The 15,800-nt window shown below is 46.6% G+C and overlaps 1 protein-coding gene across 5 annotated transcripts in view; it reads left to right on the plus strand.

Moving 5' to 3' along the window:
* WBP1L (WW domain binding protein 1 like) overlaps window positions 1–15,230 on the plus strand; it is a 47,938-nt gene extending 32,708 nt beyond the window's left edge. For 4 of the 5 annotated variants that reach the window (XM_015867210.1, XM_015867209.1, XM_015867213.1 and 1 more), the window contains 3 exons: window positions 1,521–1,623; window positions 11,456–11,617; window positions 12,883–15,230. In XM_015867210.1, coding sequence (XP_015722696.1) covers window positions 1,521–1,623; window positions 11,456–11,617; window positions 12,883–13,622 — 1,005 coding nt within the window. In that variant the 3' untranslated portion in view covers window positions 13,623–15,230. The remainder of the gene's footprint in view (window positions 1–1,520; window positions 1,624–11,455; window positions 11,618–12,882) is intronic. The other variant, XM_015867215.2, reaches the window with a different exon arrangement.
* Window positions 15,231–15,800: the final 570 nt, after the last annotated feature.

Here is a 15,800-nt window from a genome sequence, read left to right on the forward strand (position 1 = left end):
ATCCTCTGGAAACGCTGATGTTGATAGAGGTTGCTGCTGCCAAAAGGCACCGTTATGTTCCTTCTTGTTAGTCTTTTGAAGCAGGCAACGCAGCGTGGAACAAATTCTGTGGGGAGAATAAACACAGGTGGTCAAGGACAGATCGGTTGTGATGCAAAGGGGATCCTGAAATGGCACCATGGGACTCTGTTCTTCTGCCAGCCTTGCAGGACTCATTTGCTAGTTCAGCATCGATCCTCGTGTGTCACAACTGTAAACCTCCAGTGGTGACTTTCTGGCTCGTGAATTACCAATAGGATTGCAATTTTGCAATAGGAACTTAATTTCTCAATTGGGCTGATGTGAGAGCCAAAATCTATCACGTTCATCAGTTGCACTAACTCTGCGAGGCCAGCAAAAGTGAGGAAAAATCCAAATAATAAGAACAGATAAGGGAATAGACATGTTCTATTTCTTTTCCTGACCAAAATAACAGTTTTTGGAATGAGCAGTGTGCCTGAAATGGAAAATGCTATGTTAGCTCAGCAGTGCCTGCTAAGTGTTGCTGTAGGCCACTGATTAGAGATGGAAAGCTGCCCCTTACTCTGTATGAGAAAGTTCCTACTTTTAATGTACGACATTTTAAGACAGAATATGAAAGTTTGCTTTAGCTACCTGCAAAGCAGCTGTGCTTGCAACATCCATGTGCTTTAATAAGGTTTGTTTGTTTTCAAGGAGAGATGTTTTGTTTCCTGACTTCCAGGTTGCCCTGCCACCTGTTAGAGGTGTACACACCACAGCCTGTAAAGCACTTCTGTATTCTTGTATTTGATACTTTTTCCCACTCATGTTTTCAGACTAGAAGGAAAACTGGGACTCCCGAGGGGAGTGGGGGGCACTGAGACTTCACAGCAAACTCCTTTTACATCTTAAGTGTCCTGAGGACCTGCTGGGTGACACGGTGCAGCTGATTTGGCTCTGATCCTGGACTACTTCACGATTCCAGGAAGAAGTTTTACAGGAATGCTGATCTTACATAAAGCACATGGCTAATTATGAGGGATTCATTTGAGATTGGAATCTTGCAGGAACATACTGTAATTGCCATTTAGATCTAAATGAATCCAAGCAGTTTTTTTCTCAGATTATAATGTTCTGTTTATGCTGTGTTTCCTCCACTCAGCGTTCAGCCCCAGTAATGCAGTAATACTGTGTAAAACAGGGAATAAATGACATTTCATCTACAAAATAATGTCTTGTGCCCAAAGCACGATATCTGTTAACAGAAAAGAAGAGGTTGATAAGAAAACAGCATTGTCTAGATGCTAAAGCAGGAGTTATTTAAGGGAGTTAACGGGTTTTCTTCAAAGCTGTCATTTGTGGGACCTATTCTTTGATGGTCCCTTGAAATGTTTTAATCTCTTTGTGTATTTTAAAATGTCCCAAGACCATAACTTGTGACTCTTAAAATGCTTGCAAAATAAATTACATTTCAGAAGATATTGACCAAACATCTTAAAAGTGTGTCTGTTTAATTTTAGGACAAGGAAACCTGCATGGGTGTCAACAATCAAAGTTACATATGTGAAACGGGCCACTGTTGTGGACAGTCCCAGTGTTGCAACTACTACTATGAACTCTGGTGTAAGTCCTTCTGTTTTGTATGGCTTCCCTTCCTAATCTGCATGGCTGTCATACTGCAGGTCTGGCTTGTGTCTTGGGAATGTTATATTCAGCTCTTGTTTTGCATTGCTGTTGCATTTCGCTGCAACGCAAACTAGAGTTGACTCAATAAAGCAAGGGAAAAATAAGGCTATTGCAATGAGCATTGCCTTCTTGTGGGGAATAATGGGGCTGTCTTCACATGTTCATGACTGGAAATTTGTTGTTTGGTCTTCTTACTGGTCTGGGCAATAGCATTGTATGTGACTGAGGAAACCACACTTAAGGGAAAACGTTCACATGTACAACTCTTAAGTTTGACACGCTCAGAATTAATTCAGTATCTTCCTTCTTACTGTTTTGATATTTTTTCAAGAATGACAGTTTACATCTGATTTATTTCGTTAAAGAGGGGCCAGAACCTCTATTCTCCAAGGAAACACAGCTTTGGGAGCACAGCTCCTTGGGCACAGTGGGCCTGGGGCAAATTCTGTGAGCTGGCAGTAGCTGAATATGGTCTATTGTGAGGAGCGTGCATTGCCCATTGCAGGCTCTCTTATTTCCTGCGCATTTCTGCAAAATCTGGGCTTTAAACCTACTCATTTCTCGCTAATGGTTAAGTGAACTTTGTGCTAAGTGTGTGCAGAGCAGCAGGCAGGTCAAAGCAGGCCAGCAAGGCTGATAAAGAAGCTGGAGGGGTAGGAAAGTAAGAAATGCGGAAGTTCCAAGGCAGCCTTTGAGTTGTGCCTGGGCTGATGGTGTCTTCCCTTCCCAAGGAGGAGCCATGGAGGGTTGAACACTGACCTTGACATGCTGCAGTACTGCCAGGAACCAGGGCTGTGAGAAGGCATTTGTCCTCCAGAAAGTTGGAAATCAGGATCTCTGAATATTGTATCTCTGCATTAGGGACTGGTGTTATCTTCCTACTGTATCCTGTGGTATCTTGTGGTTTTTATGTAACTCTGGTATCTACATAATCCCTCTGCAGTGCCAACAGTTTTTCACTTTCAAAGTAGCTTGTGTCTGTGGAAATGTATTATACATACAAAGAATGTCACTTAGGCTGAATCTAAGGACAGGAATAGCTGATGCTTCATCCTTTAGTCTAGAAACATGCTTTTACTGAAGTGTGGAGGACATGGCTGTAGATTAAACAGGACTGTAATGGACTTGTTGAATACATGTTGGGCATGAGGGTGTTGTGCCTGGCTGTGTAAATGCAAATGGCAGCAGCTGAATGCTCTGCGGGCTTTTGACAGCAGCTTTATGTTCAGAAGTCTCCAAGCAGTTGCGGGAATGTTTTGGGATGGGGTGGGTAACCCCAGGGACAGCCGGCTGGGATTTGTCTGGACCAAATGGGGATGCATGAACAGAGCAGAGTTGGGAAGGTCAGACCCTGCTTTGGGCTTGTGTGGGTGGGAATGTAGAGGAAGAGGCACGTATCCAAGGGCTTAGATGCTCTGTGGCAAACAGGATCTAAATTGAGCAACAGCATGGAGTACAGCTGCACGCTGATGCTTGTCGCAGAGTTGCCATGTTTCTCCCCTGTACGCCTGGAAAGAGAGACTTAATGGAACTGCATGCAAACAACAGAGTCGGAACAATAACCCCCTGCTATTTTAATGAAAGGATGTTACTTTAACTGTCTTTGTTTTCTCTACATGGCACAGGCTTTTAGATTAGACAGTGTCTGACTGCGTCATGAATGGTTTTGGAAGATAAAAACAGCTTTTGCTAGGAGGAAGCAGAACATTTCAGGCCTCTTTCTAGGGCGAGCACACAAGCTGCTTTGAGATCATGGAATGAGCACATTAATGGCACACACTGATGAATGGTTCCTTGGGGGAAATGGGTTTCTGTGTTGAGTTTCACGTTCCTTCTGCATTGGGGAGAGCATCAGACGTGGCTCTGAGACAAGGGCAGTAATGCAAACAGGAGACCTATTCTCCCCGGCTTTTTGCAAATCCGGGCAAGTGCCCAGCATTGATTTACAGCTAGTTAATGTTTTCAGGGCTTGCTTTGCCCTTACATTTGTCAGGAAAAGGTTTCTGGGTTGGGGGTGGACATGCAGGGAGGAGCACGTCCTTTTAAATGAAAACTCATGTTGTAGAGCATGCCACCACAGCTTCAGAGTCATTCTCTTCCTCCAGAAATTGTGGAATATCTTCCGTTTATGCATGTAGTGAGGCACCCTTAAGACCTTTGAGGTGAACAGCAACAGGAATATATGCAAAGTTTTAATAGCAGCTGTGAAGTGATGGTGGCAAGCAACAGCAAGGAAATTGGCTTTGTTGAAGTTGATAGTACATTTTGGTTAATGATCAGTTAAGTCAGCAGCACCTTTTAGGTACAAGCTTCACACTTGTGTTGTAATTCGATTTTAACTGGTGTGTGCATATACTGAAGTAACTATTTTCAGGAGTTTCCCCTTTGCTCAGAAGCTCCCCTGACCACCAGTGCCTGGAAAAGGCCTTCTTGCTTGTCATGTGAAATCCAGGATATTTCACTGCTTAGTGGGGAGAAGCAGCAGAGGAGGGTGGCATTCGAAATGGAAAAGAAAACTCGTCTGGCTTTGTTGGCTCTGCCTTTTGAAATGTGATCCCGTCTTGCAGCCACTTGGAGGATTTCCTATAAAAAGGATCATTTTTTCCCTGTTTAAGAATTTAAGGGAAGTTTGTCTTTGAAAATGGCTGATCTCAACGTTTCTAGACAGCAAGTGAGGTTATGGTAATTATAAAGCAGTCCTTGAGGGCTGCGGAATAGGATGTGAAATCAAGGTATTATTTTGTTAAGGGGTGGAGAGGAGGAATGGGGAATATGATATGCCAAGCAGGTGGACAGCCTGTGTTTAAAATTAGATAACAGCTCAGTTCAGATTCCCCGCTCATCTCTTATTAAAACTATATATATGGCTCTGTGTTGCCAAATAATAAGGTTAGATCCAGGTTTACATATGTAGGACTGATACATATAGGTCCAATTAATTCCTAGCTGAAGGTTGGCAGAGGGTGGGATGGTGTGGGGAGGGTGCTGCAGGATTTAGAAAGCAAAACAGAGAGAAGAAGCTTTACAGTTGTGTTTCCCCACCCAAAGGAAGCTGTCCTTGTGGCTGATGGTTGCACTTTTTGGCCTAATAGTTTCTTTAGGCTCCCCAGAGAGGTCACAGTACCCATGGAGGAGGTTGTGGTCTTGGGACAGCCGCAGGATTCTGCTTACAAGTAGTTTTTGTTCATGTCCCTTATGATGTGCTTGTGATTTACCAGAGTTTTCTGTTGCTGGCCTTTGTCCAGGCTTAATGGTTGTTTTGATGCAAAATGTTCCAAAATGGCACTTTTCAAACTAGAAAAAGGAGGTAATTGAGGACTGCAGTTACTGTGTTTTGCAGGTTAAGAATTAAGGCTCAGAAATTCCAGATTTTCTGAAGTTTGTGCCTATAATGTGGTTTGAGAACCTAGTCCAGATGTCCTGACACCCATCCTCATGTCTCCCTTACCCTGTGGAGGAGCGGCACTAAATTAAGATGGCTCCTGAGGCATCAAACACAGCAAACAAAGCTATGGAAAAGTGTTTTACGTGGCACAGTTGGAAGAGCATGTGGTGCTTGGGGAATCACGGAGCATGGAGGCAGGCAGCTGCAGCCCCTGGGTCATTGAGGTACAGCACAGCAAGCTGCGGTGTTGAGTGAGGATTCACATGTGCTTTATTTTGCTTCATTTTGGCTACGTTAGCAGTGACACTAAGCCCTTCTGTTTCTAGGGAAGGGAAGGGAAGTCATCTTGACTATTTGGGCCTTAGTGGAAGGGTTGTACGGGAAAAAAATGTTCTGTTTGCAGGCAGCACAGTTGATGTTTTTGCTGATTTTGAATGTTTTGCTCATCTCTGCACGCTTCCCCTTGGAATCTCTAGACAGCTCTTTTCCCCAAAAAGTGTGCTGCCAGAAAATGTTGGCAGGGATCTGCTTAGTTGCTGAAACTCCAGCAACTGCTGTAACACGTACGTGTTCCAGGTCAGCTTCATAACAGGAATTCATTCCCAAAGACTTTGCTGCAGTCTCCAAAGCCCTCAATCAAATAACATCAGTCCCATGTTTCCTTTCTAGCCCCGTGTTATCCTTCAGTCTAACCAAGTCCTTTTCTGGAGGGGTTTGCCCTGTTCCCCACCTTTCTCCCAGCCACCTGCATGGCTCTCCTTGCCCTCCCTTTCTCAGGTACTTCAGTTCTGGCTGCTGTTATCCCTTGGCTGATGCACAACAGTGTCTGCAGATTGACTGCCTCAACTGCAAGATAAGCAAAAGGTTTTTCTGAAACACTTATTTTTTTCCATTTTTTTTTTCCCATGGCATTGGAGGTACTATGTGTACTGGCTGCGACTCTGAAAGCTAGAAACCAGCTGTTGTTAATATCCATCGTCTTTGCTTGGAGTCATCGATCTGGGGGCGAGTGAGCAGGAGCTGGAGATGTAACTTCAGTAACTTTTTCCTGCAGTGCAGTCAGGCTGGGGCTGCTGTTCCACTAACATAAAGCTTCCACTGAAAATCAGTCTTTCCCTTGTGGCTCGTTGGTTGTACAGATGGGTTTCAGCCCGCTCTGGTTCCCCAGAACCAGTTAAAAGCACAGTTGCACACAGCATAGTGCTGGCACAAGAAGAGTTGGAGGAGAGGCAGCATGGGGTGTGGAAGAGACAGGCAGGAGAGGACCGTGTTGTTCAGCAGCCTTATTTTTCCTTAAGTGTTCATAGGCCCATGGCCTGAATCCCCGTCTCACATTCTGGAGCAGCCACACCAACTCGTACAGGCTCATGGCTGAAGAAGCAGGAGATGATGTGGTCTCTGTGCCAAGGACACCGTAAAACCCATGTGCAGCTGAACTGTGGTACTGGTTAAGTGCCTTCTGTTCTTGATAGTAGCATTGGCCCTAGGAAAGACAATTTCCTCCTGGCTATGGCCAGCTGTGAGGCCACTAGTTGGGAGATCACATTTTAGTCAATGAAATTGTCCCACTTCTGTTTAGAACCAGCTCTTGTGAAGCCAAAGCTATTACCCAGACGCTTGTCAGGCAGACACAAAAACACTTTGCATTATATTTTGGCTTTCTTTTAGGGGACTTCCTGCCAATAGAACAATGGCATTTGCCCAAGTTTACCATGAACTTGAGGGCAGATTTCTCTGTTCCTACCCTTGGAACGCTCCAGAAAACATGTTTTCCATTTTGCACAGGATAAAAGGAGCTTCCCTCGATGGGACTGTTGGTGGCAGCATCCCAGACAGCAAGCACAGTACATGACATTCTCCGCATCAGAACGGACACTGCTCCTCACTTGTTTCTAGGGCGGGAATGCTCTATTTCATACTCATGAGATAGTTTATTCTTTATTTTTCTTAAATTTGGTCAAAGCTATGGTCTGGTTAGTGCCCATGAAAAGTTTTCTCTAAGCTTGACATATTATTCCATGGCTGGTAAGAGGCATCTCCAGTGGATGGAGACACTCCATTGGATGGGACATCCCCTTTGAATGGGACACCTTTCCCAAGGAAGCTGTAAGCATCACAGCCTTCTCCTTCCTGGGTGTTTCCTCTGCTTGTGTGCTGTAGCTTTCCTAGGAAGTAATTCTGTTCTCAGGTCTTTCTGCAGTTCCTGTTTTGATTCCCTGAGCTCTGAGCCTGTCTGTTGCTGAGTAAGAGGCTGGTATTTCTGTTGTATCTCTATGAAAGCTTTCAATGCTCTGGCAGGGAAATTTCTTGGCAAAACTCAGCTCCTTGGCTGTGTCTGATTCACTCTTTGCTTGCATCATTATCGACCCACTGGCATCACCAGTGAATCTGACAGAAGATACAGCAGCACTTCTCAGAACTCAGCCTTTTTGGGATCACAGCGTTTCCACTTCTGACTCCTCCATAAACCAAGAGCAAGCCTAAAGATGCCTTGAAACCCAACAGTCTGTTGCTGCATGTTTAGCTCCAAAATGCTGCATTGCTGTTATCCATCAGTGGTTTTGATTATTTTTTTCTCTCTCAATTTGTCATCTGCCCCTCAGACTGCAACAAGTTTTGCTCCCCATGATCCTGCCCTAGTGGTAAATGCACACTGGAGCTTTTCTCTCAGATCAGACAATGTTCTGACAAACCTGGCTCAGGATGCACGCTGCCTCCCAGCAGTTTCTCCTTTTCCAGTGATGGCCACAATAGCTCAGTGCAGTATGGCTGAACACCAGCTCATGTCCATATGGGCAGGAGGCACGTGTGGAAGAGCACTAGCAAAGCTTTTGAGGACAGTGAAGACAACAAGAAGCCCATTTTTATTGGGCTTTTAGAAACCCTTTCTTGCCAGACTTCTGTGGCTTTTGCACGTCACCCATTTCAGCACAAGGCAGTGCCAGTGCCTGCTTTGCCACGAACCAGGTATTAGCTTGCACCGTTACTGTGCTCAGCCTCCACGTTTCCTGTTCCCGTAGTGTTGTCTTTGGATGAAACTGAAATTTCCCTTCTTCCCCTCTTGCCAGATGAGCTGCTGAGTGCACGGGCCAGTGCTCTCCTTGATTTGCTCCCTGCTGCTAGTTTGAAGCCAAACGTCACCAGGTGTACAAATGCACAGCTCAGCCCTGGACATATTCACTGTTCTCTCCATACTTTTAGACATAATATTTACACTTGGCCGTTACACGTAGCTTTATTTCAAATAAATGACTGTACTATATATTTGCTGGGCTTTTACAGTTTTTCTGTTCTGCAGCCAACGTTGCAGCTGTGCCCAAACTTCTGGCTAGGGCATGTTACGGAGCCTTTTATGGACTCCCAGCACCGCTCTGGGCACGCAACCAGACCTGCTCCATCTCCTGGCTCTGGCTCTTCTGCTCAAGCAACAGGTGAGCAGCTCAGCACTGACGGTGTCCCGTCCTGTTGCTTCCTCCTTGCTGGGAAGGCTTATGGTCCTATGACACAGACATGCTGCTGTCTGACAAAGTGGGGAAAAGCCCTTAAAGAGGAAACCAGAAGCCAAATGGAGCAAATAGATCTGGGGGCACAACGCTGACCCGTTGCCATCACCCAGGCAAGTCCTTGGGCGTGTGCTGAGTCAGGAGTTGAGTAATTCCTAGAAGCTCCAGGAAGTGTTGGTGGTTAATGAAACCAAGCAATACCGTGGTATTAGTGGGTTCTTTTTCTGGAAATTCCCATGAAAAACACGACTTCTTGTGCACTTGTGGTTGCGAGTGCACATTGAGACCCTTGGCACAAGGATGGAGGTGTTGTTCCTGGCACCGTGACCAGATTGCAGCGCAGTAAATTACGATCTGTTTACTTACAAACGCCACCTGTGGTTTCAGTAGGATCCAGCATTAATTTATTAGCCCGAACTGCTGTACGCTGTTTACAGAGCTGCTGCACGTCTTCTTGGGAATGGCTGAGCTGATTTTGACCCCTATTCCGAGCTTATGCACCAGTTTGTCTGCAAAGCATTTTGGGATTTGGAATGAGTAGAGAAGATTTCTAAAGAAATGCTTTTTAAATCCACTGGATGCAGGCTTGGGTGGGAGCAGTTATTCCCTGCAGAAAAATTCTGCTGCTACAGCTGAGATTGCTTAACAGTGGCACTTCTCCAGGACCTCTTAACTAAGTGCTGCTTGCTGCCGTTGCATCTAGAGTGCTTGGGAAAGAACATGAAAAAATGTGTTAAAAATCATCTATTTTCATAACTAGCTGAAATCTCTGGATAGCTGGGTGTAATTTTCCATTGTTTTTGAACGGATGATCACGGATTGCTCTTTGAATGTAAGGAGTGCTGAAAGATGAACTGCAGGCCTGCTTTGGAACATGGTGACGTGCTGTGCGAGTGACCTGGTTTCCATGAGTTGTTTTTGCTTCCTTGGCCAGCAAGAGCTGAGGAACCTTCCTTTAGCAAGAGATAAAATATGTTGGTGGGAGTCTTCTAACTGCAAGACAGCAACTGCAAACCGTAGCATGGAATTATATGGATCATTAAGGTTGGAATGACCAATGAGGTCATCCAGTCCAGCCGTCAGGCCATGCCAGTGACTGCTCTAGACCATGTCACTCAATGTACCCTTGTCTTGAACACCTCTAGGGACAGTGACTTCACCACCTCCATCGGCAGACTATGCCAATGCCTCACCTCTCCTCCTGAGAAGAAATTCTTGCTACTATCCAACCTGAACCTCCCCTGGCACAGCTTAAGGCCATTACCCCTCATCCTGCCTGTGTGACCGGCTCTGGAGGGAAGGAAGGACTTCAGCAATCCCTGGAAAACTTTTTGAAAGCTTTCGCTGGGATCAAGGGCTGTTTGGAGGGCAGTAGACGTCCCTTGGCTCAGTCTGAAGGGAGCATAGAGGGCATTTTTAGTGCTTTTCTTTTTCCTTTGCTTCTATAGAGCAGAGATCAGGCTTCTTCCTGCCCTTCTTCATAGGGCTGTGCAGGCTGGCTGGAAAATCTGCCTGGGAACCTTGATTGCCAGCCACAAAGAAAAAGAACATCTAAAAAATAAATGAGAAGGGAACATGCAACACCTTAATTTGATAGCAAGTTTTGATAAATCTGAGTATGAGACAGAATCCAGTCCATTAGGGAAGCAGGTTGTGCAAGGCAAGGGAGAGATTTCAGTTTGCTGTGCCAAAATAACGTGGAGGTTTGGGTTACGACACAGGGAGGTGCAAGTCCCTGCTCAGAATGCCTGGAGGCACAGCACCAACTCACCTCCACCAGCACAAGGCTCTGACACCAGCAGTGCAGGTTGATTGCACTTCGTCCTAAGCCAGAGCAGTATTCCTCTCGTTCTTCACATTCCTTAACTGTTCACCTTTCCCCACCCAGCTCTTAGCAAAGAAAACATTTCTAATCCAGAAGGAGATGCTGAGAGCACGGAGGTATTGTAATGTTGGGCTAGAGGATATTATTAGGGCAGGTTAGTATCGAAGGGCGGAGTGACCACGTTGAAAATGGGCTTTAGCATTGGCTCTGTGTGTTTGGGAAAAGGAAGCTGTAGCTTTGTTGGTACATCTCTGAAACTCATTGCTAATGTATGGCAGTGGGGAGGCAGAAAGGGGGTTTCTTGGCGTGTTGGCAGGACTGGGGAGAATTCGGAAAGTGCTCGTATTAAATTTCCTTTCAGAGAGCACCGTGTGTCCTGTGACCATGCACTGAAACCAGCTGTGGCCACGGGCAGAGCAGAAGTTGGGTTTCTTGAGGATTCAGGGCCTGGATTAATTTAATTTGGGATAATTTAAGGCATTGAATACAAAAATAAGTTTTAAAAATATTTTGAGACGCGTATGTAAAAAGAGTATGTTTTTGTTAGACATAACAATGAAGGATTTGGGCTGGAAATTAAAGAGCAGCGCAAACAAAAGCAAAACATAGTGCTTGGGGTTTTTCTCTTCATCTGTGGTTGATCTGCAGAATGTCTTTTGTGTCTTGATTATTATTTGGAAACCAGTGTGGCTGTGGGAGTCAAATTCAATGGTAGTCACTGATCTGCTTGTGTTTTTCTTTTTGCCAGAAGAAAGAGTTTCCAAAGGATGGGTTGGGTGGGTTGAATGGGATGGGATGGGATGGATTGGATGGATGGATGGATGGATGGATGGATGGATGGATGGATGGATGGATGGATGGATGGATGGAGGTGCCTAAGCTCCATATTTTGCTCTCCCCCAGACCCGTGACTGTCAGACATGCTCCATGCTGTACCAAAGCATTCTCCCAGTGCACAGACCCAGACTTTCTGACAGTTGTCCCAGTTGTGTTTGTAGGGTTCCCTGGTGTTGGATGTGGCTCTTCATTGTGACTAACGCTGCTCTCCCTCTGCAGGGTTTTGGCTGGTGTGGACCATCATCATCATCCTCAGCTGCTGTTGTGTTTGCCACCACCGCCGCACTAAGCACCGTCTGCAGGCCCAGCAGAGGCAGCATGAGATCAACTTGATTGCTTACCGGGAAGCCCACAACTATTCAGCCCTGCCGTTTTATTTCCGTATGTACCTCACATCTCTACCTGGCAGTCATGGGGAGCAGTGGCTGGGCTCAGCAGGAGGTTGGGGCAGCTCTAACCTTTGGTCATAGAACAGAAGGGGCATATTTCAGCTTCTGAATGCATCTGAGCCCTCCTAAATCTGCAGTTGAGCAACACCAGCTGCAACACCTGCTGAATCCACCACTGATTAAGCTGTATGTGTGCAGTGATAAGCTGGGTGTCTTCCTGGGAAGGTTTTTAAAATACCTCCTTTAGAATGCTACTCCTTCCCAGCCTGCACTCATTACACTCTTGCCCCAGCAGTCTTTTACTCCCTAGTCCAAAGCAATTGCACATGGAAAACTGCAGTGCTGTCTCTAAATGTTTCCATTATTTAAGCCCATTTTGTCTATGTAGGTTATGCTGTTGGCTGTTATGGAACAAATATCATCCTCCTTAGATTTGAGGGGCTGTATGTACAGCAAGCTCACTTCTTCTGCCAGTACTGCCAGTTTATTCTGACCACATCAGAAAAGCTGAATCCAGCACTGAAACAACAATAAGCCCAGATCCTAAGTTTTTTGTCTCACTGTATTTTCACAAAGCTCTGTGAGATTAAATCTTTGCTCATTAAAGTGGAAGCTCAGCTGAGAAGGCAGTACTGCAGGAGGCTGGGGGTGAGTTACCTCCCAGCTTGTCCCACCAGCCAACACATGCTTTCCCTTGAGGAGGTTCATGGGGGCCATGTTGGGGTATCCTAGAGTTGTGGAATCATTAAGGTTGAAAAAGACCTCTAAGATCATGCAGTCCATCAGGTCATCCCCACCGTGCCAACCAGTGCCACATCCCCACTGTTCCTGAACATCTCCAGGGATGGTAACTCCACCACCTCTCTGAGCAGCCTTTGCCAGTGCCTCACCACTCTTTCTGAGAGTAATTTGTTCCTGATGTCCAACTTGAACCGCCCCCCCTGGCACAACTTGAGGCCATTCCACCTTACAGGGAGGTAGTGACCTGGTACATCTAGATGTGGAACTAAGAGCCAAGAAACCTGGCTGCTGTTCCCAGCTGTGTCCATCTCTTCACGTATCTGTGCCCTCCTGTGCTGCGATTGCTGCTCCTCTAAAACACAGAGCATCTCACTGATTTGAGTTCCAGCGTTGCACATAAAGCCCGTTGAGTTGTTTGGTGGGAGGGTGCTGGTACGGCACACAGACCTACATTAATGCCAAGTTTCCTAAGATAGTCTGTTCGCAAAATAACTTCTCCTCGCCTCCCACTTTCAGGGTTTCTGCCAAATTATTTACTACCTCCCTATGAGGAAGTGGTGAACAGACCGCCGACCCCCCCGCCGCCATACAGTGCCTTACATCAGCAGTGTGTCCCAGCAGGCAGCAGTAGCACAATCCCAGACACGCCGAGAAACCTGCAGCCAGCACAGAGCAGCTTGGCAGCACCCAGCGGCAATAACAGCAGTACTGACAGCACCGGGTCCCCTGGCCTCGGAGACCCTGAGCCTTCCAGCGCCGTGCTGGTCGAGCGAGCAGTAGCCAAAATGCAGAGTGTGGAGCCTGGAGGCACCAGCACGGGAGCCGAGCTAGTGGAGAGAACCGGTCCCGAAAAGGATACGGAGTGCAAGGAGGAACTGCTGAAAGGTTACAGCACGGAGAGCTTAGAGCAGAGCGGCGCCATTCCCGACGCCAAGGACAAGACGCCGGGCAGGCAGCGCCGCTTCACGGGCGACTCAGGCATCGAAGTCTGCGTATGCAACCGGGGCCATCACGACGATGACCTCAAGGAGTTGGATGGGCTCATCAATGACGCTCTGGATGGGCCCATGGACTTCTGTGACAGCTGCAGCGGCCGCCCGCACGGCGATGAGGAGGAAGGGCTTTTTAATGCCACGGAGGAGCAGCACCGCGAACACAGCCACCACCACCTGCCCCGGCAGCCGGTGTGTGTACTCTTGAACACAATAAATGAGCAGGACTCTCCAAACTCCCGCACCAACAGCTCCCCCAGCTAAGGAGGCAGAGCGGGAAGGAGAACCAGGGGAAAACGAGGAAAACAGTGAAACACGCAGACAGAAACTTTGAAAGGAGAAAAAGGTGATATGACCTTTTTTGTTCTTGGTTTGTTTGTTTTCTTTTTTCCCCCCTCCAGTGTAAGTCGGGGACTCGTCCCGAAGGCCCGGCTTGTGGGGGACGGGCTGCTCTGGGTTTCGTTAATCACGTCCGTTCTGCTCCACAGGGCAGGGACTGTTGTTTGTCGATGAGACCTTCTCACAAATGGAACTTTCCCACTGGTGATTTTGGTGATGGTTATTATGAGTTTGTTGGTATTAGTTTTCCAGAACACTGCTTTATCTCGCAATCAGTAAAGCTCAGCAAATCTCACCCTGGGAGGATACAAAATCACCATGACGCTTCAACCTCCAGGTGTCTTCCCAGAAGCAGCAGCTTCTGACAGTGCCGGCAGTCAGTAGCCCAAGAGTTCTGGTCTGATCGAGTGCTCTTGAGGCATTGGGGGTTTCGTTTCTTTTTCACTTTTAGGGTTTGTTGGTGGTTTCTGTTTGTTTGTTATTTTCTTTCGGTGTTGAACTTTCCCAAAGCTGATGAATGCCTCAACACATCAGCCCCGTAATCTCTGGTGCTTCAGTGTTTAAAGACAGCAGGTAGGAAATATCCCACTTGAAGCTGGTGGCAGAGAGACCAGTTTCTTCCAGGAGTGCCGGGTCTACCACAAGCAGTCTGCAAGGAGAGCTGTTCCACAAATTTGCCTTTCTGTGTAATTTCCAACAAGTGTATTTCTTCAATGCCTCCAAGAGCACAGCTAGAAGTAGAATCAAGGCAGCTGGGCTGCCTTCCAAGTACTGTGGTCTCCGAATGACCTTTTCCCGGTGTGCTGCAAAAGGGCTTGGCTTTATTTTTTTCCCTTATTTTCGCACCCTGAGGGCAGCACACTCAGTGAAGGTGACAAAAATAAAACAGAACAGGGCTCTCTTTGGCCAGTGTGCCTTCAAGCTTCAGCGATGCGTGTTGAACAAATGGAGACGAGAGCTCCGTCCGTTGCGAAGGGGTGACTTACCGTGTAGATGTGGAACACCTGTGCAGTATTTCTTTTGTTTTCGGATCCAGAAGTTTGGTGCGATTCTGATGTTGACCACTTCAAGAAAATGAATGTCTGTTTTCTTTTATTATTATTATTTTTTTTTAATAGTGGCAACTGGCTACTGTATCATGTCTGTGAGCGTGTGTGTGTGACTGCAATCCATGCATGCGAGTCCTACTGGTAATATGAAAACCTGCTGTAAGACTGCAAGAAAATTTACTGTAGCTTTGCTTTAATAAACGGTAGAGATTTTGTTAGTGACAACCTGAAGGGAAAAACAAAACGAGCTGAAAACTAACATTCCCTGGTGTGCTCGTGTGGAAGAGAGCACAATTCAGACTGTGTATCTTGTTCTCGGGTTATCTCCCCATCCCTTTTATAATTATGGTCGTCTGGATCATTGCTATTGTGGGGAAAGAAATTGAAAACTGAACTCAGTCGTATTCAGATTTGATTGATTGAAAACCAAAATCAGTTTCAAATAAGGTGGAAACCAAAATATAATGCCTTTTCTGATAACCTGCCTCTGTGTTTGCGTATCATTTTGTGAGTCATAGACTCATACAATGGTTGGGTTGGAAGGGACCTTAAACCCATCCAGTTCTCTCCCTGCTGTGGGCTGGGTGCCCTCTGCCTGGAACAAAGCTGGAGGGCTCAGCCCAGGCACCAGGCACTGAGGGTTTGCTTGTTTGGGGTCCCAGGGGCCCCTCGTTTCTTGAGGCAGGTGGTTAGATGGGGAAGCCTGGCTGCTGCCATCCAAACTGAGAGAGAAAATGTAAACCAAACGTGAACAGAAGAGTTAGCAGCGAGGAGAGACTGACTGCGTGCTGGCTTTCCTGCCCACCGGCAAGAGTTAAAGTGCAGGGGAAGCACAGGGGGGCAGGGAAGGTGGAGGTGCACAGAGCTACAGGGTTAAATATTAAGAGGTCAGGTAATAGAGAACCAGAAACCTAATTGCACGCTGCCCTCGCTGGCAGGGTGTCCTATGGTAACTGGCTCCTACTGGCATGGGCTCAGTGTGCACACATGTGTACAAACATGTATGTGCATGCATGTATGTGTAGGCATGCATGAATGCATCTCTGTGCCTGCA

This window comes from Coturnix japonica, chromosome 6 (genome assembly GCF_001577835.2).
Source record: "Coturnix japonica isolate 7356 chromosome 6, Coturnix japonica 2.1, whole genome shotgun sequence".
Lineage (NCBI taxonomy): Eukaryota > Metazoa > Chordata > Aves > Galliformes > Phasianidae > Coturnix > Coturnix japonica.